Source organism: Scardinius erythrophthalmus (genome assembly GCF_964197995.2).
Source record: "Scardinius erythrophthalmus genome assembly, chromosome: 15".
NCBI classification, from domain to species: Eukaryota; Metazoa; Chordata; class Actinopteri; order Cypriniformes; family Leuciscidae; genus Scardinius; species Scardinius erythrophthalmus.
This window is the reverse complement of record NC_138235.1, coordinates 34940522-34965521: the sequence shown is the minus strand read 5'-3', so window position 1 is coordinate 34965521 and position 25000 is coordinate 34940522. Positions and strand designations below refer to the sequence as shown.

At 40.6% G+C, this 25000-nt stretch overlaps 1 protein-coding gene across 1 annotated transcript in view; it reads right to left on the bottom strand.

The window, feature by feature from the left end:
- Positions 1 to 25000, bottom strand: part of cdh24a (cadherin 24, type 2a) — a gene marked incomplete at its 3' end in the record, with an annotated part of 83909 nt that overhangs the window by 28748 nt on the left and 30161 nt on the right. The window contains exons 3-5 of the mRNA XM_081385824.1: positions 18060 to 18354; positions 17800 to 17919; positions 9621 to 9788 (exon numbers count right to left, since the gene is read on the bottom strand). Of these exons, the coding sequence (XP_081241950.1) occupies positions 9621 to 9788; positions 17800 to 17919; positions 18060 to 18354 (583 nt within the window). The remainder of the gene's footprint in view (positions 1 to 9620; positions 9789 to 17799; positions 17920 to 18059; positions 18355 to 25000) is intronic.

Below are 25000 nucleotides of genomic sequence, written 5' to 3'. Positions count from 1 at the left end.
AACATTGTAATTACAATTTAAAACAGCAGTTTACTATGTGAATATATTGCAAAATGTATTTACTGTATTCCTGTGAATTTTCAGCATCATTACTTCAGTGTCATATGATCCTCCAGAAATCATTCTAATATGATGGTTTCCTTTTCAAGACACATTTATTATTATTGTCAATGTTGAAAACTGAAACTGTGATACATTTTTTCAGGATTCTTTAATGAATAGAAAGTTCAAAAGAACAACATTTATTTAAAATAGAAATATTTTCCAACATTATAAATGTCACTTTTGATTTAGATTATTGTAAACACTTTATATAATGGATTTTATACTTTAAGATAAAAAATCTAGGCATGGGGTAAAACAATAAAATCAACATATAAAAGTCATTTGAAAGGCAGCAAAAATAAATTATGAAGGTATGGTCAAGATTCCAAGACAACAATTTTGAAATCTTTTTTTTTTTTTTTTTTTTTTTAAAAATCAATCTCTGAGACATTAAATTGCCTGAAGCTGAGGAAACACCCGCATATGACAAGTTTAAATATTAAAGGCCACTCCACAATTTGCATCTTGCTAGTCAACAGTGGTATTGGTGGTCTATTTTTCCAGAAGAGACAGAAACAGAGCATTTTAAACACAAACATCTGCTAAAAGTGTATTTTGTCAAGTGTTCAGTGTAGCTACACTAGACTAAAAGCTAACAAGCACACATTAAAAGACACAAAACTCTAATTCTGAGTTCACGGGGTCAACATCTTTGTTGCTGTAAACAATGCTGCTTGCTCCCTTGTTGCAGACTAACGAGGTGGAAAACGAGCAAGCGAGCGGCGCTCCGGAACCAAACCCGGAAAATGCAACAAACACAAGCATTCTAATCTTTTCTGTAAACTTCAGAAAGTTTAGACAAACCGAAAAAGTATTCTGGGAATCACTCAAAAACTAGAAGGGAAAAACAGTTCGTTGGCATCTGTATTTTTTAACAGGGAAGCATCAGGTATGTAAACATGCATTTGACTGAGTAAAATAAAATTCTTTACATTTTTAGAAGCATAACGGTTCTTTATTGTCATCTTTGATCCGATTAAGAACCTTCAATATCCCTGGAATCTTTCCATTCCAAAAAAGGTTCTTTATAATGGAAAAAGGGGTGGGCAATATGACCAAAATCTTATTTTACGATAACGATATATATCATGATATACTGTAGTTACTTTTTTGCTTTAAATAAGTTTTATTCCATTCATATTTCCTCATTCTTGTCACCATTTTCAATATCAGAAAAAACTAATACTTGGCTAAGAAAAAAACCTCTCAAGCTTACAGAAGACAAGTAAACAGTGATAAAGACCTACCTGAAAAACTTCAAGCACTAGAAATAAGAAATACTACATAAATTGTTTTAAATTGTACTCCATAAATAAGTTTTTATACATCAAATGTATAAAAAAGCATAGCATAGTCTTCACTGTGTAAATTAAATACACATTTATTTTTATTAAAGTTCCGAAGTGATTCGAGTCAAGAGCAGAGAGAGATTTTCAATTTTTTTGTTGTTTGATTAACATTAATAACGACATCAGGTATATTAGGCTGCTGTCACTTTAAAACCGACTGCACGGATCCAATATACTTATACGTTTTCTTTCTCAACTGTTTACATTCACTTAAGACATGAATGACTATGTTTACTTGCAAAGACATGGTCACTTCGACACATAAGTATGTGTATTTAACCGTTCAAGCCCAATTATTTGCCAAAAAGCTCTCAGGCTCTATGAGCAGCGGCTGTGTCGTGCGTCTCTCAGACAGTGCTGAGAAACAGTCTCTCAGTGAACGCGCACAGATAGTGAAATAAGTTGTGTGCCGTTGCTAACTGCGCTTCAATGGTTTCAATTCACTTGTTTTTAAACCGCAAAAAATACATGCAAACGATAAGCTTTTGTGACTGCGTAGCAGTTTATTAGACTATTAAAAATGTTCTTCACACTAAGAAAAATAATGGTTCTTTTAAGAAATGTTCACTGAAAGGTTCCTCAATAGCCTATTTCCCTTCAAATTGCGCAAAATGAAATTGAAAATTGAAAATACACCCAATGGAAACGCGTCAATTTCGCAAAACTCCCATATATCGCAAAAAAGATTTTATGTTCGCATGAGGTGGTTTTTCAGGCAATTCGAAAAAGGATTAGGTCAATTAACACAGATGGCGTGGTATGTTTAGACAGAAGACGAGACAGAGGTCTTTATTAAAGGTCCTCTAAGCGATGTTGGGTGACATCACTTCTTGTTGACGTTCGAAGTATTGTCAAACAAAACGGAGGCTAGCTCCACCCTCCCTCCTCCTCATCCCGTCCCCTTCCCCTCCCTTCCGTGCTTCCTGAAACAGACTTTTCTGGTGTAAATTCTGGACTTTGCTTTTCCTTCTCCTTTTCCCTCTTCTTTGCTATTTGTCCAGCGGAACGTCGTCTCATTGGTCGCGTGTCGGCCATATCAAAATTCAAGAGAATATAATTCTAACGTTATTCGTTGTCTAGGACATCTTTCCTCTAGCTAACTTCCCTCTTCATGCTTCTCTCTCCTCCACTCCACACTCCACACCCCCCCCTTCATGTGCACGCGCACTAACCCCCCCCCCCCCACCCCCAAAACATTCTTGTCGGTTATTGGCTGGAACACTGTTTGTTGTGTTTTGTGGTCCAGGCTGGGCCAGTTTGTTTTTCTCGCTGTTTGTGGAGCCTGGGCTGTCTACAGAGAACATGTTTTTTTACAGTGTGTTCAGGGGACAGGCAGCTAGCGGAAGGTACAGGTTACCAAACTGCAAGCTTAACAGGTATAAATTCTCATTTGTGCCGCTTTCAATTAAATACGGGAATACTGGATTCTAAACAACAAATAAATGCCACAATTTATCAAGACCTTGAAGCAGACACAGTATGAGGGAGAAACACCTCATATGTGCCGCTACAAGTATAAGGGCCTTTCCTTGCCATAAATGCTTGGATAACATTCTGTACATCTCCTTTGATTAAAAATAATGGCTAGTGCAGTGTCTGGGATATACATAAACCTACCAACATCTGTCGCCATGATTTTTGGAATGACTTATCTCGAGAGGAAAAAATTACGTTTTAGTTGCATAACATCGGTTAATGGAAACACCATCATTTCACAATTGTTTTTTATCAACATTTCGAAAATATCGCTAGTTTTGCTACGTTTTACGCAAATCTGTAATGGAAACGCAGCTAATGGCACAGAAATGGTTCTTCTAAGGCATCGCTGCAAAAGACCCTATTTGTACCCTTTATTATCAAGAGTTTTTGTGGGTGTTTTACAGAAGCTCTGAGCTGTTCTGGATGATGATTTATATCACCAAAATGAGCAGAACTGCTGAACTTGGAGGGCCGCTTTGAGTTACGAGTCACAGACTCGCGCCAACTCACCGGACCTCTCTTGCTCAGAGGTGACTCAGATGCTGTGAATGGCTTCAGGCTTTGTTTACTCACTCGCACACGCATTTATTAAAGTCGACGGATATGGACTGACAGAAACCCATAAGCCTTATCAAATCCACAGTCACTCACACTCACCTCTCAAACTTTGATATCTCACACACACAGCACATACCGCAAGCATCCTATCTTCACAGACAACATCAAATACTTCATCCACACGTACACAGATGCTTCCCACCCCCACGACACCAAACCACACTTTCATATCTCTCCTTCAAACACCTAGCGCTGAGGTTTTTAGCACTTCGAGAAAGCTGCACGGAGAATGAAAGCAGTCATCACGGGTCAGTGGGCACAAGGCTTGTTTGAGAGATTCAGCGACACTTTTCACAATACTGTGAATCAGTTCCTGCTGAGAGCCGGGATTCAATCCACACACCAGAAAACAACGTCCGTAACACACAGGCCAGACCTGGAAATAAAGCACAGCTTCCCGAGAGACGTGCAGGATAAGGTTAAGATGCTCAGTGACTTCACTCTGTGATCATTGTCAGATCCTGTAGAGGATCATCACACACAATCACTGGCCCAAAAATACACAGTTCAGATGGCTTCCTAATCTCATGCACCTGATTTAACTCATTGGAAAAGCCTAAAAGATCTGATTTTTTTCCTTTAAAGCAAATTTAATCAGGGATCATACTCATAAGGCTATTTTCAATCATGCAAGTACAGCTATCTATTTCAATGGAGAAACACCAACATTTGCATACTTATTCATTTAATTATTTAAAATCTGGAATGAAATCTGACAACGATGGCATCTTTTTTTTAGCTTAAATCACACACAAAAATCAGTATTTTTCATGCTGGTCTATGGGCATGCACATTCCAGAGTAAACAAACAGGCGAATGTCTCTTTTAATCGTAAAACTTAATACTCAATATAAATTCAGTTTACACTACACCATTCAAAAGTTTGGAATCTGTTTTTGTAAGAAGTATCTTGTGCTCACTACGACTGCATTTGTGACCCGTGCTGGAAAAATGAGTCGGAATGAGCAAATTTTCAAAAATGAGTTTTTGTTATTTTCACATTCTCTATTAAAAAACCTTCAAAATTATGTATGGTTTGTTGGAATCAGAAAAAAATGACTGAGCTACACCTGTTTGAAGTCGATACAGTCAGCAAACTCATTTTGAGAAAAATCGAGTTGAAGTTTTCTGAAGGTTCCAAAACAAAATCACCAAGCAACCATATCTTAAATCCCTGGTAATATCACCAAATTTGGCACACACCAAGTGAAAACCAAATATCTATAGGACAAATATATATTCAACTTCCTTTCCATGAGACCACAATTGATTAACATTAATGAAACAGTCCGACCTACTGTACAGCAGGGATGTAATATCATGTAATACATCAGATGTTTTTCCCCAACAGTTAACCAAACGTTCACTTAAGACATAACAGATAATGTTTACGTAAATACTCGCCAATACAGATATTTTGAAATACTGTAATTCTGTGTATATGTGTAAATCGGGATCGCTTTGAAAGATCATTTTATTTACATAAGAAAATTAGTTCTAATTAGACTCATGCCGTCGAGAAATTACTATGAATATTCACAACGTTGAAATGCTGTGCTTTACAACAATACCAAACTTGTGCTGAGAGGAAAATTTGATTTACCACTTTTTAAACATTTTTTAGCGTGTGCCCCCACCTCCCCATATCTTATTTATAGGCCTTTTTGTCATTTATTATATTGGACAGTGGAGGAATAGAGAGAAAGAAGAGGAACAGGATCAGAAATAAATCTTGCGGGCCGTATTTGAACCAGCATTTCTGTGATCATGCAGTTCTCATATGTGCAAATGAGCACATCAGCTGAACTCAGAATATCATACTCTTATGATGTATCCCGTATCTATATATGCCAGAAATAGTAACCGCAGTAGTATGCTCTCTATCCATTCTATATCACTGTGTGACATTATAACCGATTAATTCTCTTCTGTGCAATGAAAGAGTGGGTGTCTCTTTAAAGCCGACAGATGATTACAAATTTAATTGACTTAATTACATGATATGCTACTTTAGATGATTTGATGTATTAATTAAACAAATTCATTTCATTAAATGCATATCCCTTATTTTACGGGTGCATGAACGCATCCTTATTTTATGTCGCCAAGTTTCGGTAAAACAGTGTACTAAAAGCAAATAACAAATAGCGCAAAGCAAAATGGTCAGTTTAGTCTGGAAAATCCACCGTCACACTCATTTAGAAGAAACAAGTCAGTCAAATTAAACGCTAACACAAAATATTAAACAAAGCTTAACCCTTAACATATTTGTACAATATTTCTACAATGTGACCAGTTTAGTTTGATTAGAGAACAAATGACTGATATATACCGTTTTGTTTTTTTGTAAATCAAATACATAAAGCACAATCGTAGTATTCTGATTCCCGAACGAATTAAAAATATGACACAGTTCTTTGTAGCAAATCAAATACATACAGCGGCAGCACAACCAAGCTACTCCGATTGCCAAATAAATGACTCTAATGAGTCGGTTCTTTTAGGTGAATCAAAACTATAGAGTGCGACCAATGTAATACCCAAAACGGATGACTCTTAGGAGACGGTTCTTTTAATGAATAGTTCAAAAAGACAATTAACTGGTTTGTTATCAGTGCTAAGAGACCCCCAAGAATTTTTACAATTTTTTTTTTTTACTTGGAGGGTTCAGTACTGCTTCTTTTAATTAAAAATCCAGGAAAGGGGGGGAAATATCTCAATTTAATGCTCTGGCATGTTTTTTTTTTTTATTATCTAATTTTTTAATTGGCCTTATAGGCTGTCATTTTTAAGCATGACCAAGTGGGTCAAGCACAGTTTTAATATTTTAATATTTAATATTAGTTGAGCAGTATTGGGTGTTAATGAAGTTTTTATTTTATGATTTTTACTTGATGTGCTACATTAAAGCAAACTTTATAAACTTTTTTTTTTTTTTTACTGGGTAACCAGGGGCAGTGAATTAAACAGCCCAATATGCATAATTTAATGTTTTTAAAATGTGCAAAATCCATCAACAACCACAACCAATCTTAGACCAGCCTCCTTTTTTGTCACCTCATTAATCAAAACAGCCATAAGTGCTGATTAGTCTATGGAAGACCCTTTTTACTTCCCATAACATAAAGTCAGTGTGAATTGTATTGCAAACACGATAACATAAATGCATTACCATTTCATCTCCAGATGCAAATATCTTCTTCATATTCAAGACAGCAAATTCCCTATAAATTTGAGAGATGGTGCTCTCTCATAGTAATTGGATGCAGTGGTTGCGGATTCAGGATTACACTCAGATGGTAAAATGAGACAAATTCATCACTCCATTAGGTTTTAAACTGCTGTTGGCTTTAAATCACAAACCTATGGGGCTAATATAGAGTTTAAAGTATGAATAGCTAGCACAGTAAAAAAATAAATTATTTAATGCATGTTTAAATTTCTGTATTGCCGTTATTGATGCTCAAGAATGCAACATGCAATATTAAACAACCAAGTGTATGTAAAACTTCGAAACAAGATATTTATGTGAATAATTTTGTCTTCTATTATGCATCTTTTCAGGGCAGACCAGGACATTTTTGTGAGAGAAACAAACAACAGTTGGTTAAAACGCTTGTGATTAGAGAGATTGATTCAGGGAGCCGATGAACACGAGTAAATCTATAATTGAAGCACAACAAATATGATTCGCCGCAAAATTCAACTAACAGTATTACACATTTCAAGGGAAATAATCTATTTTGCAAAATTCTGACTGGGGATACGATTTATGCAGCTAAGTAATTGTGTACGTCATGACTCTCTAGCGTACGACTGATAAGATCGCATCCCAATCAGACAGAATATAATACAGCAGATGCAAGTCGGTCCCTCGTGTGTCTTGGCATCACACCCACAGTCTCCAAACCACCACTCGCGTCTTTGAGCTGTCAATCAATTACTGCAATAAGACCGCATCCGCAGCATGAATAGAATGTGTGTAATAAGCTCGCTGCGGCTAACAAGTGGACAGAAGTGCAGTCAGGAAAATAGGACAGAGAGACTTAAAGCAGAAGAGAAATAAAGCATGCATCCATTTCAAAAGGTTACATCATGTCACACACAAATCTGAACGCCCACATGTCTTCTCTTCCTGCTGGTTAGTCTAACTGCGGATGTGGAAACTGCACTTGTGATGTTAGCAAACAGTGCACTGCGTGTCATTAGGCCGGCTAATGGACAGCGTACAGCGTACATGCTGACAGGGATATGAAAAGCCCACACCGCAACTCTTTGATCTTTAACAAAATATCTATTGAATTCTGAGTTTATATTCTCAGAAACTAAATTAGACTACCGTAGAACAGACCAAAACAGACTGAAACAGAACAGAGAACACTAGGTGAGACCAGAATATGATAGACTAGAACATAACAGAGTAGACTGCATATATACATACACACACACACATATACATATATATATATATATATATATATATATATATATATATATATATATATATATATATAAAAATAACGACTTTATTCAACTATTGATTTTCTTCTGTGTGGGCCTCTTACTGAGTTCACGAGAGCGCTACGACACATGCGCGAGAACTGAGAAGATGACGCTCATGATCATTTGTTGGAAAAGTGTGAGGATATTTTGCAGCATTGGTAAGGCACTTTTACGTTTTCTCGTTGGTTTCTCACGATTCGGACATCCAGGAAATGCACACTTTAGAACCATTTTAAACACTACATCGAGACCCATCTGCGTCATCTTCTCAGTTCTCGCGCATGAACTCAGAGGCCCACACGGAAGAAAATCAATAGTTGAATAAAGTCGTTATTTTTGTTTTGTTTTGGTGCACAAAAAGTATTCTCATCGCTTGATAAACTTAAGGTTTATCACTTAAGGTAGTCACTTGGACTATTTTAAAGGTGCATTGCGCAAGTCTCTGAGTTTTTGCAGAACTATGCCCCCTCCTGGCGACACATGAAACTGCAACCAGAGTTGTGCACGCGGTTACGTGGAGTTTGCGTTGGGGTTTGGGTTGAACTAGAAGCCGGTCTCTTTGAATCCATCTTCTACTTTTGCCAAAGTCGCTTGAGTTGTCTTCGCAGATGCGGATAATGGCGGCGAATACACAAACCTGCCAGACATTGCCAGGTGAGCGTGAACGCGCATGTCACGCCCAGTCGATTCCGTCCCGAATCCCTCTTATTTATTTTACTGTACAGGATTATAGAGGCAATCGCAGAGATCATAGAAGGGCTTATTCAGCCCATCAGGCAATTGTTTAAGCATGTATGGGTTAGAAAAACGGGTATTTTTAAAATGAAAAGTTGCTTAATGCACCTTTAACAATGTTTTTACTAACTTTTCTGGAGCAGCAGAAATTGCCTAGAAGCTTATTAAGTAGTCAGACAGCTCTCAGATTTCATCAAAAATATCTTAATTTGTGTTCCGAAGATGAACTAAAGTCTTACGGGGTTGGAACAACATGAGAGTGAGTGATTACTGACAGAATTTTCATTTTTGGGTGAACTAACCCTTTAAATTTACTAGTCTAGATATGCCAGACATGCTAGACTAGAACATAATACAATAAAATTAAATAGATTAACAAAGTATAGCAGATTAGATTATCAGAATAGAATAGAATAGAATAGAATAGAATAGAATAGAATAGAATAGAATAGAATAGAATAGAATAGAATAGAATAGAATAGAATAGAATAGAATAGAACAGTGGAGTGGAGTAGAGCATATATGATCCTTCATAGAATGGAATAGAACAGTAAAGTGAAGTAGATTAAAGCAGATAGACTAGACTAGAATATAACAGAGGACACTAGACTGGACTAGAATAGACCGGACCAAAGTAGGCTAAAACTAGAATAAAACAAAGCTTAGTCGATTACACTAGACTAGACTTTGACTAGACTATGAATAGAAAAGAATAGAATAGAATAGAATAGATAAGAATAGAATAGAATAGAATAGAATAGAAGAGTGAAGTGGATTACAGTAGACAGACGTGTTTGGAGGTTCTGGAGTAGAGCTGGATGTGTGACTCACTTTGAGTGAAGCGCGGTGGGTTGTCATTGACGTCACTGAGGTGCACAGTGAGAGTGGTGGTCCCTGTCAGACCCCCCTGATGGCCGCCCATGTCTCTTGCCTGGAGCACCACATGGTACAGCGCCTGAGCTTCTCTGTCCATATCTGGGACCGCCGTGCGAACTATACCTGCAGAGACACACAGAGAGAGACAGGAGCAGATCACTCTCGGTCACAGCATCTCACTTTGGCAATACTAAGCAGTTTTCATGCCAGTGAGTTAATTAGGTTAAACTGAAGTGAATTAAAAGGAATCACATTGAACATCCTACACCATCACACTGCTGGAGAAGGATACAGATCTGACTACTTGACTAATGGGTCAAACTAATCTTACAGTGGATGGAACAGTCACTGCGTTGACTGTTGAATTTGGGGTCGGTATGATTTTGTTTAATGTTTTTAAAAGAAGTGTCTTTTGCTCACCAAAGCTGCATTAATTTGCTCGAGATAACTTGAAAAGTATTATTTATGCCATGACAACTCTCTGAGTGTTTGGCATGGTAAAGAATATGACAATGTTGATATGTTTGGTTTTGGCCGATTAGATCTGCTACACGACACGCTGCTGCTGTACAATATACATGAATTACCCGTAGCGGATCTGTACAGGTGGAGCTGGGGAAGGAGGAGGGTTTCTGAAAGCGCACTGCAACTGCTACAGCAAATGCTGACCAGTATTAAAGGTTGAGCAGCGAGTTCATTGGCTACTGATACAGCAGGAACCAATCAGCTGTGCCCTATAGAATGATGTGATTGTACTTCTGATTGGCCATTGTGTTCACGCGCTCATCAAAAATGTCTGTGACTGACTACAATGATCAGCGCTTCAAAAACATATTGTAAATAAACATCAATGATGCTTTTCACCGAGCCGTTACACAGATACACACAGGAGCGTTGAAAGCAGTCATCTATCAGCGGACCGGTCAGCATCATTACTCCAGTCTTCAGTGTCACATGATCCTTCAGAAATCATTCTAATTGTCACGGATGCACACGGGAAGCAGGAAAATCCAAGTGCAGTAATTTATTAAGAGGGCAATCCAACATCGTTGTAATCCATGCAGAGGTCAAAAATCCAGAGAAGCAATCCAAACAAGAACAGATATAAACAGACAAGAAGTGTGGTGACACAAATTAACGACTCCGTACACATACAGAAACAGGCAGAGAATAAATACACACAGATCTAACAGGGCTAACAATGAACAGCTGGGACAGATTACGGGCAACAGCTGAGTGTAATGAACAGTGATAAGTGACAGACAGAATGCTGGGAATTGTAGTCAATGTGAGGGACACCGTGAAAAACGAGACACAAACCAGACACTGTGACATAACCCCCCCTCTACGGAGCGGCTACCAGACGCTCCATGACAACACTAAAACACAACACAAGAGTTCAGGAGGGAGGTGGAATGGTGGAGGATCAGGGGGAGGGAAGGTGGGCCAGGTCCATGGGGGGAAACGGGGACAGGGAGTGACAGTTCATCTGGCGGCCAGAGCGGAGACGACAGTCCCTCGAGCGGCCAGGGCGGAGACTTTCCCTCGGGCGGCCAGGGCGGATCCAGCTGTGCAGGCGACCGGGACGGGGCAGGTCCTTCGGGCGGCCAAGGCGGAGACGACCCCTCAGGCGGCCACGGCGGAGACGACCCCTCGGGCGGCCAAGGCGGATCCGGCTGTGCAGGCGACCGGGACGGGGCAGGTCCTTCGGGCGGCCAAGGCGGAGACGACCCCTCGGGCGGCCAAGGCGGAGACGACCCCTCGGGCGGCCACGGCGGAGACGACCCCTCGGGCGGCCACGGCGGAGACGACCCCTCGGGCGGCCACGGCGGAGACGACCCCTCGGGCGGCCACGGCGGAGACGACCCCTCGGGCGGCCACGGCGGAGACGACCCCTCGGGCGGCCACGGCGGAGACGACCCCTCGGGCGGCCACGGCGGAGACGACCCCTCGGGCGGCCACGGCGGATCCGGCTGTGCAGGCGACCGGGACGGGGCAGGTCCTTCGGGCGGCCAAGGCGGAGACAACCCCTCGGACGGCCTGGGCAGAAACTTTTCCTCAGGTGGCCAGGGCGAAGCAAGCTGTGCAGACGGCCAGGGCAGAAACGTCAGTCCATCGGGCGGCCAGGGCAGAGACCTTTCCTCAGGTGGCCAGGGCGAAGACTCTCCCTCGGGCGGCCAGGGCGGAGACTCTACCTCGGGCGGCCAGGGCGGAGACTTTCCCTCGGGCGGCCAGGGCGGAGACTTTCCCTCGGGCGGCCAGGGCGGAGACTTTCCCTCGGGCGGCCAGGGCGGAGACTTTCCCTCGGGCGGCCAGGGCGGAGACTTTCCCTCGGGCGGCCAGGGCGGAGACTTTCCCTCGGGCGGCCAGGGCGGAGACTTTCCCTCGGGCGGCCAGGGCGGAGACTTTCCCTCGGGCGGCCAGGGCGGAGACGATCCCTCGGGCGGCCACGGCTCAGGAACTGGAACAGACACCACCGGTTCAGGCACTGGAACTGGCACCACCGGCTCAGGCACTGGAACTGGCACCACCGGCTCAGGCACTGGAACTGGCACCACCGGCTCAGGCACTGGAACTGGCACCACCGGCTCAGGCACTGGAACTGGCACCACCGGCTCAGGCACTGGAACTGGCACCACCGGCTCAGGCACTGGAACCACCGGAACTGGCACTGGAACTGGCACCACCGACTCAGGCACTGGAACTGGCACCACCGTCTCAGGCACCACCGGTTCAGGCACTGGAACTGGCCCCACCGGTTCAGGCACTGGAACTGGCCCCACCGGTTCAGGCACTGGAACTGGCCCCACCGACTCAGGCACTGGAACTGGCCCCACCGACTCAGGCACTGGAACTGGCCCCACCGACTCAGGCACTGGAACTGGCCCCACCGACTCAGGCACTGGAACTGGCACCACCGACTCAGGCACTGGAACTGGCACCACCGACTCAGGCACTGGAACTGGCACCACCGACTCAGGCACTGGAACTGGCACCACCGACTCAGGCACTGGAACTGGCACCACCGACTCAGGCACTGGAACTGGCACCACCGACTCAGGCACTGGAACTGGCACCACCGACTCAGGCACTGGAACTGGCACCACCGACTCAGGAACAGACACCACCGGCCCAGGAACAGACACAGAAACAGACACAGGCACAGAAACAGACACAGGCACAGACCCAGGCACAGGCCCAGGAACAGACACAGGCTCCGGAACAGACACTGGCCCCGGCTCAGGAACAGACACTGGCTCCGGCTCAGGAACAGACACTGGCTCCACCGGCTCAGGAACAGACACTGGCACCACCGGCTCAGGAACAGACACTGGCACCACCGGCTCAGGAACAGACACTGGCACCACCGGCTCAGGAACAGACACCACCGGCCCAAGTGTGTGCGTAGCCCACACACACCACATGGCTGTGGCCATAATGCCCAGTGTCGCGGTCACTGAGGGCTCAGGAACAGACGCCACCGGCTCAGGCTCAGGAACCGACACCACCGGCTCAGGAACAGACACAGGCTCGATGACGGCCATCTTGTCAGGGGACACAAGCTCGGCAAACGTGATGTGAACACTCTCGGCGGCGGCCATCTTGTCCGAAGACACAGGCTCAGCAGGTGTGACGTGAACAGGCTCGGCGGTGGCCATCTTGTCCGAAGACACAGGCTCGGCAGGCGTGACGTGAACAGGCTCGGCGGCGGCCATCTTATCCAAAGACACAGGCTCGGCAGGCGTGACGTGAACAGGCTCGGCGGCGGCCATCTTGTCCGAAGACACAGGCTCGGCAGGCGTGACGTGAACAGTCTCTGTGGCAGCCATCTTGTCCGAAGACACAGGCTCGGCAGGCGTGACGTGAACAGTCTCTGTGGCAGCCATCTTGTCCGAAGACACAGGCTCGGCAGGCGTGACGCAGACAGTCTCCGGCTGGGCAGACGGAATGTGAACAGTCTCTGACTGGGCAGACGTGACGTGGACAGTCTCTGACTGGGCAGACGGGACGCGGACAGTCTCTGACTGGGCCGACGCAGGTCTCCTCCTCCTTCTTCCCTTCTGACGGATGTGTACCGTCTCTGAACTGGACGAAACCATCGACGAAGTCCCAGCGCTCGATGAGACCCGTGGTGAAGCTTCAGCTATCCTGATTTCCTCATGCCTTTGTGCACATCTAGAAAAATACTCTAGTAAAGAGATGCCCTTCTCTCTCTCTGCGGGAGAAAGTTCGCTACGTGGAATCCACATAGTAACTGGGGACGAGATCCTACAAAAAATAATAAAAAATGAAAATTACCGCTGGATTTATGGTGACGGAGTCGTTCTGTCACGGATGCACACGGGAAGCAGGAAAATCCAAGTGCAGTAATTTATTAAGAGGGCAATCCAACATCGTTGTAATCCATGCAGAGGTCAAAAATCCAGAGAAGCAATCCAAACAAGAACAGATATAAACAGACAAGAAGTGTGGTGACACAAATTAACGACTCCGTACACATACAGAAACAGGCAGAGAATAAATACACACAGATCTAACAGGGCTAACAATGAACAGCTGGGACAGATTACGGGCAACAGCTGAGTGTAATGAACAGTGATAAGTGACAGACAGAATGCTGGGAATTGTAGTCAATGTGAGGGACACCGTGAAAAACGAGACACAAACCAGACACTGTGACACTAATATGATGATTTGCTGCTTTATATTTTTAGAAGGCTCAAAAGAACAACATTTATTTGAAATAGAAAGATATTATAATTCTCTTTACAGTCACTTTAGATCAAATGAATGCATCCTAATAAATGTATTTCTATTAAATACCAAAAAAGTCAGACAAAGATGGAGAGACTCAAGCAGAAGTGACAACATGTAGGCAACATTTCTGACTGGTTAGTTGATGAATTTATGTAGCTTATGTGTAGTTATCTTCTAGTCATTGATTAGCATATTCTGTCTTGATAATCTATAAATCGTGCTCAGGGGGCGGGGTTTATGTAAATTCTAGGGTTGGTGATGTCACTAACCCGTGAGGAATGTCGTGTAGTCTCTACCAGCCGTTTGTTGTAGTCCTTAAAAAGTGATTTCTTCAAAAGAAAATATCTCCCTTTGCTTTGAACTTGGAGCGTCGTGACTTTGCAGATGTTGTTTACACACTACACACTACTTAAAATTAAAAAAGTGAAATCATAATCAACCACCCCTTTAATTTCTGGTCTTTTTATGATCATTTTTGACTATTCAAAATCATGATGACTTTTCAGGATTACATTACTTCCAACTGCCTGAGTCTTTTCATTTTCCGTGCACTCGCAGAGGTGTGAAGAGCACCTGAAAACCACACTCAAGTAAAAGTAAAAATAGCAAAAATTACTCCATTGCAAGTTCACCAATTCCAATACCACATGAGTAAAAGTATCTGATTTTATCAGTGCTTAAGTATTTTACTTGTACTGAACGTAGGCTCAAAGATGCACTAGCTCTCCACACCTAAGAGACATGCCAGTGAAAATAAGAAACAGTTGATTTGTGAGGAGAGCAATCACATATTTATTTTCTAAAGTCAAAATAAAACTGAACGCCTCAATATTGCACTAAATCAAGGTCGACACCACAGCCCCTTAAGCGTCTACAAACACTCAAGTTTTAATTAAGCTCAAGTGCTCAAAATGGGCATAAGTAAACCAATATCACTCAAAAAGGTTTCTTCAATATAACGATAAATAAAATAGTAACATGAAATTAAATAGTCAACGTCTACTTGCACCGGACGTGCTGGTTTCAATTTCATCACCGGCTGCAGTCATGTCCTCATCTCATATATAAAACACTTGCGATTCACAACTACCTGCTAATGCACTCACACTTGCTTAAAGTAGCCATGTTGACAAGTTTGGGAGAGTTAGAGCAAAACACACAATATATAGTACCTTCAATGCCCCGTAGATTGCGATATCGGTTCTTTTGAAGCATAAATAAACTGCTGCAGAAAAAGTTAGGTGCCATGCAAAACTTAATGATTCAATGCATTAGTCATTACAAATGTATTGGAGTAAAGTGTACATGAAGAGTTCAGATGCAAAAGCCTCTAAGTGCCATCTGAAATTTTCTTTTAGAATGATTATTTTTTATCAAGCTCGTATATTTAAGTTCCGTAATTTCACTTAAATGGCATTGAAAATTACCTATTAATTGTCATTTAAGTGAAATTACTGAACTTAAGTATACAAGCTTGATAAAAATGATCATTCTAGAAGAACATTTCAGCATCTGAGCTCTTCACATATACTTCAAAAATGTAGTCAAGTAGAGAAAGCAATACAAAAGTAGGCAAAAAGATACTTGAGTACAGTAACTAATTACATGTACTCAAATACTACAAAGTTCTGTATACTTGTATAATGGGAGGTGTTCACTTGCTCACTGCAATGGCCATGCCCGACTGAGCTGTGGTGATTTTGAACATCACTCAGCCTCATTCTTGCACTACAAATGAGTACGCTTACATGCACAATCATTAAACTTTACCACACGTAAACATAATATTCCGAAAACAAACAAATGCGATTAAGCTCATAATCATAGTAACCATAATCGCAATAAACTGGCATGAAAATGCCTTAATCGCATTACCTCTCTGACCAAAGTGTGCATGAGCTCGGACGTATACAGATGAATATGAATGAACTCTGTGACATTATTTTGAAGTTTTCCGTCTACTCCGAACAGCTGAAATCTGTCTCTGCTCCTTATCTTACAATTACAATGGTTACAGTGGCTTCACGGCGCAGATAATATCCAATACGTCCATATACGACTCGTTCCGAGCGGGATTCAAATCAGGGTTGTCTGCATAAGGAACCGGACATGCTAACAAGGATGCTTAAGACCGCAGCCCATGCCGGCGACCCTGGTTCGAATATCACTCGGAGCGGGTTGAGTAGGACTGGTTACATTTGGTGCCGTGACCCAGATGGGAGTGAGGTTTAGGGGGTGAGTGTAAAGTAGACCAGTAAGAGCTGTGTGTGTAAACCTCACTCATTAAAATCTCAAGAGGCACACTAGCAACTGCAGTTGTTAACGTCCTTGTTAGAGCACCCGCCTCCCTCGCCGGAGACGCATGTTCGAATCCCGCTCAGGGGTGCATTTCCCGTATAACGACAAAACTCGCTGCTTAACTACCATAGTATGATTCATCGTTGAAGAAATCAAATAGCTAGTCACGACTGTTTCCCGAAAGTGTAATGTCGCAAAGTGGTTGTTCAATCACGTTGGTTAATGATGTCAAACAGGTTTTGGAGTAATAACTTCTTTTAATGAATCTCTTTGAGATTGAATTAATGATAGATGTTTTGCTATAAATTATGGACATCGTAAGGACTATATCTAATTTTTCTCAGTTATTTTGCTTTATTTCCAGATTCAATCATAGGCTCGTTCTTACGTACTAGAGCACGTTCGCACATGCGCACTCTTCAAAAACGGTGCTTTAAATCTCTTGACAAACTAAAAGACAAAAATGACATTTGTACGTATTCTAAATAAAAGACACAGATCGTACTGAATGTCAGCTTACTTATTTTGCAAAACAAGAAGCTATGGTTCTAAGCACAGGTCGAGAGCTGTCGTTTCAACAACACAACTTTGCGATGCTGCTTGCGAAAGTTCGTTGGACTATGCTGATAACGACGGAACTTGTGAACATAGTTGGCTAACGATGCTTTTGGGAAACGCACCCAAGAGCGTGTCGACTAGGACTGGTTACACATAGAAATGTGTTTTGCACTTGATGAAAGTGGATTACAACAGTGGCCAGTATGTGAGTTCATCATTTGTGCTGTGCATATGTGAATAATGGTGTTAAAAATAACAACACTTCTTAGCATATTCAGAATAATGAAAATAGCATGTAAACTGGAGTGAAGAGGGTTGCTCGTGTCATGTTAACATCTCTCTGCGATTAAGTCCTTACTCTGATTATTAGAAAGCATTGTTGGTGCACATTTAACCATATTTGTTAAGAGCTGAGAGTGCATGTGTTTAATGTGGTTTTTGGACCACAGCCCAAAAGTCAATAATCCTTCACTTAAAAATAAGAAACATTGCATTTTACAGAATCTAACAGAACACACACCTGACTGCGGGTCCACAGTGAAGTACTGCTGGCCTTGAATCACTGAATACACCAGTTTGGCACTGCTCCCATACGTTGGGTCATCAGCATCTGTGGCTGTCACTTGAATAACCGATGTGCCTAGGGAAAGAGAGAGACGAAATAAGAGATATTTTGACAAAGTCAAGGTTCATTAAGCATGTGACCCTCCATCTTTTCTTCCAAACACAGCTCAATGACAGCAGTCAGAGGACATTTGTGTGTGCATCCGAGCGCAGTACCGATGTTGGCCATCTCAGGCACGGTGGCGCTGTACAGATCGCCCTGGAACACAGGTGGGTTATCGTTGATGTCTTGCACGCGGATGATGAACTGGGAGGACGGCTCCAGGGCTCGGCCGGTCTGTCGGTCTGTCGCCGTGGCGATAAGGCGGTATTGGTCCTTCTCCTCGCGGTCTAGGGGTTTGGTGACGTGGATATTCCCCGTCCTGCTGTCAATGACGAACACCGAGCCGGCCCCTTCACCTTTTAAAATGTATTTTGTGCGTCCATCACCCCTGTCCACACTCGAATGAAGCTGAAGGAATGAATAAAAGGTAGAAAAACACAAAATATGTTAAGAAGTTCACAAAATCATTCCCAAATTCCATTTCTATGAAGCCTGTATATACAGTATGAAAGGGAATTGTAATATGATCTGTGTTGTAATACAATATATATATATATTTTAAAGTAATAGTAAAAACAGTTTGCAAATAATTTGGTTGAAGACTTTAGCTAATCAAAATATTTGAGCTCAAATGATTTATGTAAAACACAAAGATAAAAAAATGAAAATTATTCAATAATATAATTATTTATTAAAGGAAGGCTTTGTAAGGCTTTTATGTGTGGTCTCATTTTATATTAAGACTGACTGTTTCATTCTGTAAATGCAATATTATGCTCAAGTCTTTCTAAATCTAAGAATTTTTTGTTCTTGTTGTTGAAATAAATTCATACTTTTCAGCAAATCGATCAAAAGTGACAGTAAATTAGAACTTTCTATTCATCAAAGAATCCTGAAAAAAATGAATCACAATTTCCAAAAACATATGACAGTACAAACTGTACAACATTGATAATAATCAGAAATGGATTTTTTTTTTTGAGCATCAATCATCATATTAGAATGATTTCTGAAGGATCATGTGACACTGAAGACTGGAGTAATGATTCTAAAATATTCAGCTTTGATGACAGGATTAAAGTATATTGCATACCAGAAAGGCAGCATGTAGATCTGAAGTAGATTTTGAGATATGAAGAACAATTTCCCTTAAATTTATAATGCATTTTATACAGTACACAGACACAACAGAAGGTGTTACCTAAATCTAATGCTATTTTCTCACTTGGATAATACCCTTTTCTAAAAACATCCCGTGAAAATAATGACTTCAGAGACCAAATGGTTCCATGTGAATAAATAACTCCATGAGGTAATGAGATGTGTTTGTTGTTTTCAGTAACTGAGATCCTCAACGGCCTAACCACACAAATGTAATATCCGGGTATTAAAAAAATGACTTAAGCGAAAAACTGTCCGTAATAAACGTACAGCTTTACTAATAAAAAGGCATTTCCCTTTTTAATACTTTCCGACAAAGTCATAATTGCTATGTTTGAGCTCTGGGCAGGCAGACTAATCCAGGATCACTGTGAAAGGGCACCTTTCACCAGGGGCTAAAAAAGACCTCTGTGTCCAGATATCCAGTGTGTCTGATACGAGGAGCACCAGGTGTTTTTGGACTGATACGGGGCTGATGATTGGCCGGGCAGAAAATTCATTAGCTCAGTCGACCAATAAGGTCACAGGGGATCTGTGAGAAACGGAACATAAATGTGCCGAATAAACCTGTAAAACCAAACATGCTTTGGCTATGAAGAAGCAATAGAATAGTGTTCACTGCGTATTGCCTTTCTATTTTTATTTTTAAAATGTAAACAACGCAGCCTGTCATTACTGCGAGTAAATAAAACATTTTTAATCCAGTATGTGTGAAAATGTTTAAAAACTCATGGCAATCTGATTAAATAATGATTTAAAAAAAAAAAAAAAAAAAATCACGTTGATAATATTTTGTGTCTGAAATTGTTTTGAATTCCATAAATGCTGCACTATATCAAGTGTCTGAGCTGAATTCTGAGCAAAATTTCATTCACATTTCACTTCAATAACACAATTAAATAACACATTTCAAATCCGCAAAAAAAAAAAAAAATCTGAATTGAACTGTCCCATAAATGTTGTTTCTTATGCTCAAACAGGGTTAAAAAGTATATTTTTCAGGCTAGACCAGCCAATGCGCATGTGCAGTCCTGAGCGCAAGTCTCAGGAACCAGGGGCCTCATTTATAACCGTTGCGTACGCACAAAAAGGCCCTTAAAGAGGCGTACGCCACTTCCAACGCATCCGTTGTGATTTATAAAAACAAACTTGATGGGAAAAATTTGCACACCTGCACGCAAACTTGGACACATGCGTACGAACATTCTGGAGACGGAGCAGTTTGGCGACACCGATGGTGATCTGAGGGACTGACGGCAGATGAAGGAAAACCACTTTAAATCTTCATTATGAGTCCTCCTAATCATAAATGCAGTGCATGCTCAAAAGAACAGTTTAAATAAATAAAATAATTTAAAAATACTATTTGGCCAGTGGAAAAGATTGAGAAAACGTTCTCTGAAATGTATTTTATACTATCTGATTTATTTATTCAAAATCAAGGCAAGGATAGGCTACTAAATGATTTTTAGCAATGTAATGTGACGGCACATCCGTATCTCATATTTTCCTAATGTCTTGTACCGTTACACATGGTATCACGAGGATGAATATGCATATGCAAATGATATGCAGATGAGGATATGCATAGTAAAACTAGGCGTTGTCAGCTCCATATATGGTTATATCGGGGAGGAGAGATGTGACACATGTGAACACAATCTTCCGTTGACTGGGATTAATTAAGGGAATTTTTTTTCCGCAGGCTCTGGCATATGCACGATTTTATAAATCGGAATATTTTTTTCCGTGCACCATTTTTGGCTTTCGGGCAGACGTACACTTTTAGTAAGGATCCTACGCATAGTTTTATAAATGCGACCCCTGAGCTTGAAACAGCAGGTGCAGTGATTCTGTAACCATTCATAGTAATAGGAGCGCACCGTCTTTGCCATAACGCACTCTATTAAAAAATACTGGGCTGTTTCAACCCATGTTTGGGTGGTTTACATATTTTTAATTCAGTTTTAAACCCAACAGTTGGGTTTGCCCATATTTGACCCAAACATGGTTTGAAACAACCCAGCATTTTTTAGAGTGTACAATCAATATGTGCGGTCACTGTGATTTTGCCAAGTAAGACATGTTCCTGGATCAACATATTTTGGAATAACATTCCTGTCCCAAAATGTAGTCCTGACCCTATCCCCACCCCTAAACCTAACCCTACCCATAACTTTTCCCTAAAATCAGAGGGAAATGAGGTGAATAACACTGATGTTGAAGCACCTAACCCTGGGTCTAAGCCTAAACTTGACATAAACTGTAAACTTGTCCCTCAAATCTGATTGGTTGATTGGAAAGTTGTTCCAGGATCAACAAAGATGTTGATCCAGGAACATGTGGTACTTGGTGAAATCACGTTCACCCAATATGTACACTGACTGATGCTATTTTGCCCATAATCCAATGTGAAAAGGAAAAGGAAGCACTAAAATGCTCCTCAGGGACTCAAATTGGTTAATCAAGCTAACTATGAAACTGTAGCATTAGTGTTTTACTAAATATTGCACTACAAATAAGAAGATCAAAACTCAATAAGGAGTCCACTCACACAACATGGACATGAATCAGTGAATTATTTAGCGAATAGTTTAATTTGCATTAACTGTACAAACGAACCGATTCCCTAAAGTGAATCAGACTTTTCGAAGCTACAGTTCGCAAACAATAGGACTTTAAAAACAGTATAGCATTAAAATAAATAAACTATAAATCACCCACTTAAAACTATCATTGTAATTTTAGGCTATGATGACTGAATGGTTACTTGCAAAAAAAATTATATGATTTAAAATTGAATTTCCTTGTATGTGGTTTCTAGCTGGACCTTATTGCATGGCTCGAGCTGGAGCTGGCTTCCAAAAATTAAAATTAAATAAATAAACGATTTAATCTATGAATCACCCACTTATTTTCTATTTTTTTTATTTTACTTTATTATTTTTAAGTGATGACAGAATGGTTAATTAGAAAAAAAAATATTGATTTAAAATGTAATTACTATTTATGCTTCTAGCTGGAACATTTATGGTAATTACCTAGTTCAAGCTGGCTTCCGATAAAATAAAAAATAAATAAATGTTATATTACACTGCAGCTGAATTACTGTCACACAACTGAACAAATAAAACTTCCCCGACGCAGGCTACTAACAAAAATGTGTAAACTGTTGTACATTGAAGCTATTTATACAGTGGCAATATCTCTTTATCCACACACTGCAGATGTAGAATGAGCAGTGTGTTATGACATAACAATTCTCTGGATTTTCCCCTCTCACCTACACACACACACTCACACTCACACACGCATGCACAATAGCGGTCTACACGTCCATCTGTGTTGTCCTCATCTCTCAGCTGTTCGCCTCTCACCCTCCTAGTCCATCTGTTTCACTCTCTCCCTTTCTCTCTCTCTTTCTGTTTGTCCATCTGTTTAACCCTCATCTAACACCTCTCTGTCATGTTTATCCATCCTGCACGTTTCCAACAGCTAATATTCTCCCTTTGTCTGCCTCTGTAAGTGTGTGTGTGTGAGGGAGGAGAGGAGAGTTTAATGGGAATTAAGTTATTATTTCTATAAGCTGGGTCAGGGTGAGAGAGAGAGTGAGCTGACGGCCAGCTAGAGGGAGCTGAAGGGATTATTCATCCTTCACTCGGGTCTCTTTCTCCGTCTTATCTTTGTCTTGTTCTCACAGCTTTTTGGAGTAGTGCTTTAGTACAGAAGGAGTGTGTGTGTGTGGTCAGAAGAAGGCTTTACAGTGGTTTCCCATCCTGTGATCACACTAAAGCTTGGCATGCTGGGAAACTGAAGTGGGTTGAGGGAGCTTGTGATTAAAGGAGCTCTTAGCTTCTTCCTCCTCTCTTCTCTCGCATCTCTTCCCCCTGCTTTTAGTCTTAAAACAGTGACAACTTTCCATCTTTTACATTTGTTTGAGTCTCTCCCAACCAATTTTTCAGTACTTTTTATACTTTCAGACTATTTTTAGACTCAATTACCAGGTTGTCGAACACACACCCACATCCTCAGCACAAATATCCAGTGAGTTCACACACACAACCTGTGTGTAGATATACATATATATAGATATACATACTTCAGATTATTCTGGTTTTTCAAGAATTGCTCAGGATCAATCACAGATCATATTGTTTAAGGGCTAATATAGAAATAACGTGGTAATAAAAGCACGGCAGTCTCATACTAAACTCTAAATATATATTCATATTGACGATATTAACCTTGCAAACTTTGGCAATACAGTGATTGTTTTGCCCAACAATTTTGCATATTTTAAAATGTCAGTACTTGTGATTTTATTCATTCATATTACTTTTTATGTAAAAAAAAAAAAAATCTTTTCAAAAAACTTTTTTTAAATAAAATAAAAACAGATAATAATGATAATAATAATTATTATAATTTTGTGCACATTACACACACCAGTGCTTATTATTTTATTTTCTAAAACAATTTATATTGTTTTTTAGCAAAAATGTTACAATATAAAAAAATAGAAAGTTTAAATAATATAATAAAAACAATAAAAGTGTTTTTGGCTAATTCAAAATATACCACAAGATAGTCTAGATCAGTTGGATGAACAACATGTAAAAGCATGTAAAAAAGCAAACATGCTTAAAATGTAAAAAAATATTCATTATTAAAATAATAAAACAAAATTGAGCAAAAAATGGCAGCTCATTTAAAATATATCACAAACGGGTATCTCGCGAACTGGTTTTTGATCAGCTTACATCAGCAAAAAACATCTTAAATTACTTACATTTTTGATCCGTTCATCACACAGAGCTTCAAAAGACTTGGAATATAGCGCTCAAGTTTTATGAGATTTTTGTCACTTTTAGCTTAATTCTTAAAAAATGTTCTATTCTATTATTATTTGTTCAATAGGCTGGTAGTATTAATCTTTTCTTGCAGAAACATACACACACACACACACACACACACACACACACACACACACACACACACACACACACACACACACACACACACACACACTAAGTACATAGTGTGTGTTTCTACATATAAATAAATACATAGATGGACCGGAGCTCTGCATTTCTGTCAAGACGTCTGGATTAATGGATCTGTGCATTGATCATCCCTCATTACCATGTCTCCTCTCCACACAAACCCCAGCACTGCACCGCTGTGCATCTGACAGCATGGGATATTTAAATCTACAAATTAGCACGGAAAGTACCTTACACACACACACACAAATGCATTTGCATACGTCAGACCGGAGATGTAAATTCAAACATGGCAGCGCTCAGCCGTAGCAGAACACGAGTGCACAAGCTGTCAGAGTGTTTTAAATAAGTGAGGTAAGAACATGGATTCATAATCTTACATTAACACTCGTCCTTCTATGGAGAAAAGCCCTGCATTTGCTACACAGACAGATGCTTGGAATGGTGTTTGGAATGGAATAGCCTACTAATACTAATTATTGCATAATATTAAAAACAAAACAAAAAAACAATGAGTAAACATTAAGATAAGTCAGCTCAGAATGGGGAAAGACCAAAATTAGTCAAGTTTGGTCTCGTATAATGTGCTTGTTTAGCTCAAATTACAGAATTAAACATCTATTTTAACTGTAAGGACTGTCTGTGGGAAATGGTAACTGCATTTTTAACTGATTTTAGCATAGGAATTTTTTTCTTGTCATTCTGTTCAAAAGATTACTTGAAGGACATGTTAAAAATTTATGTTTGAAACCGTTTCCAGTTCGAGCTACAATCTATTGTATGCAAAGTAATTAAATTGCGTGATCAAGTTTTTTCCAGGTTCCATCATAGAAAGTTCGAAAGAAAAGTACATTTACTTGAAACAGAAATCTTTTGTAACATTGCAGTGT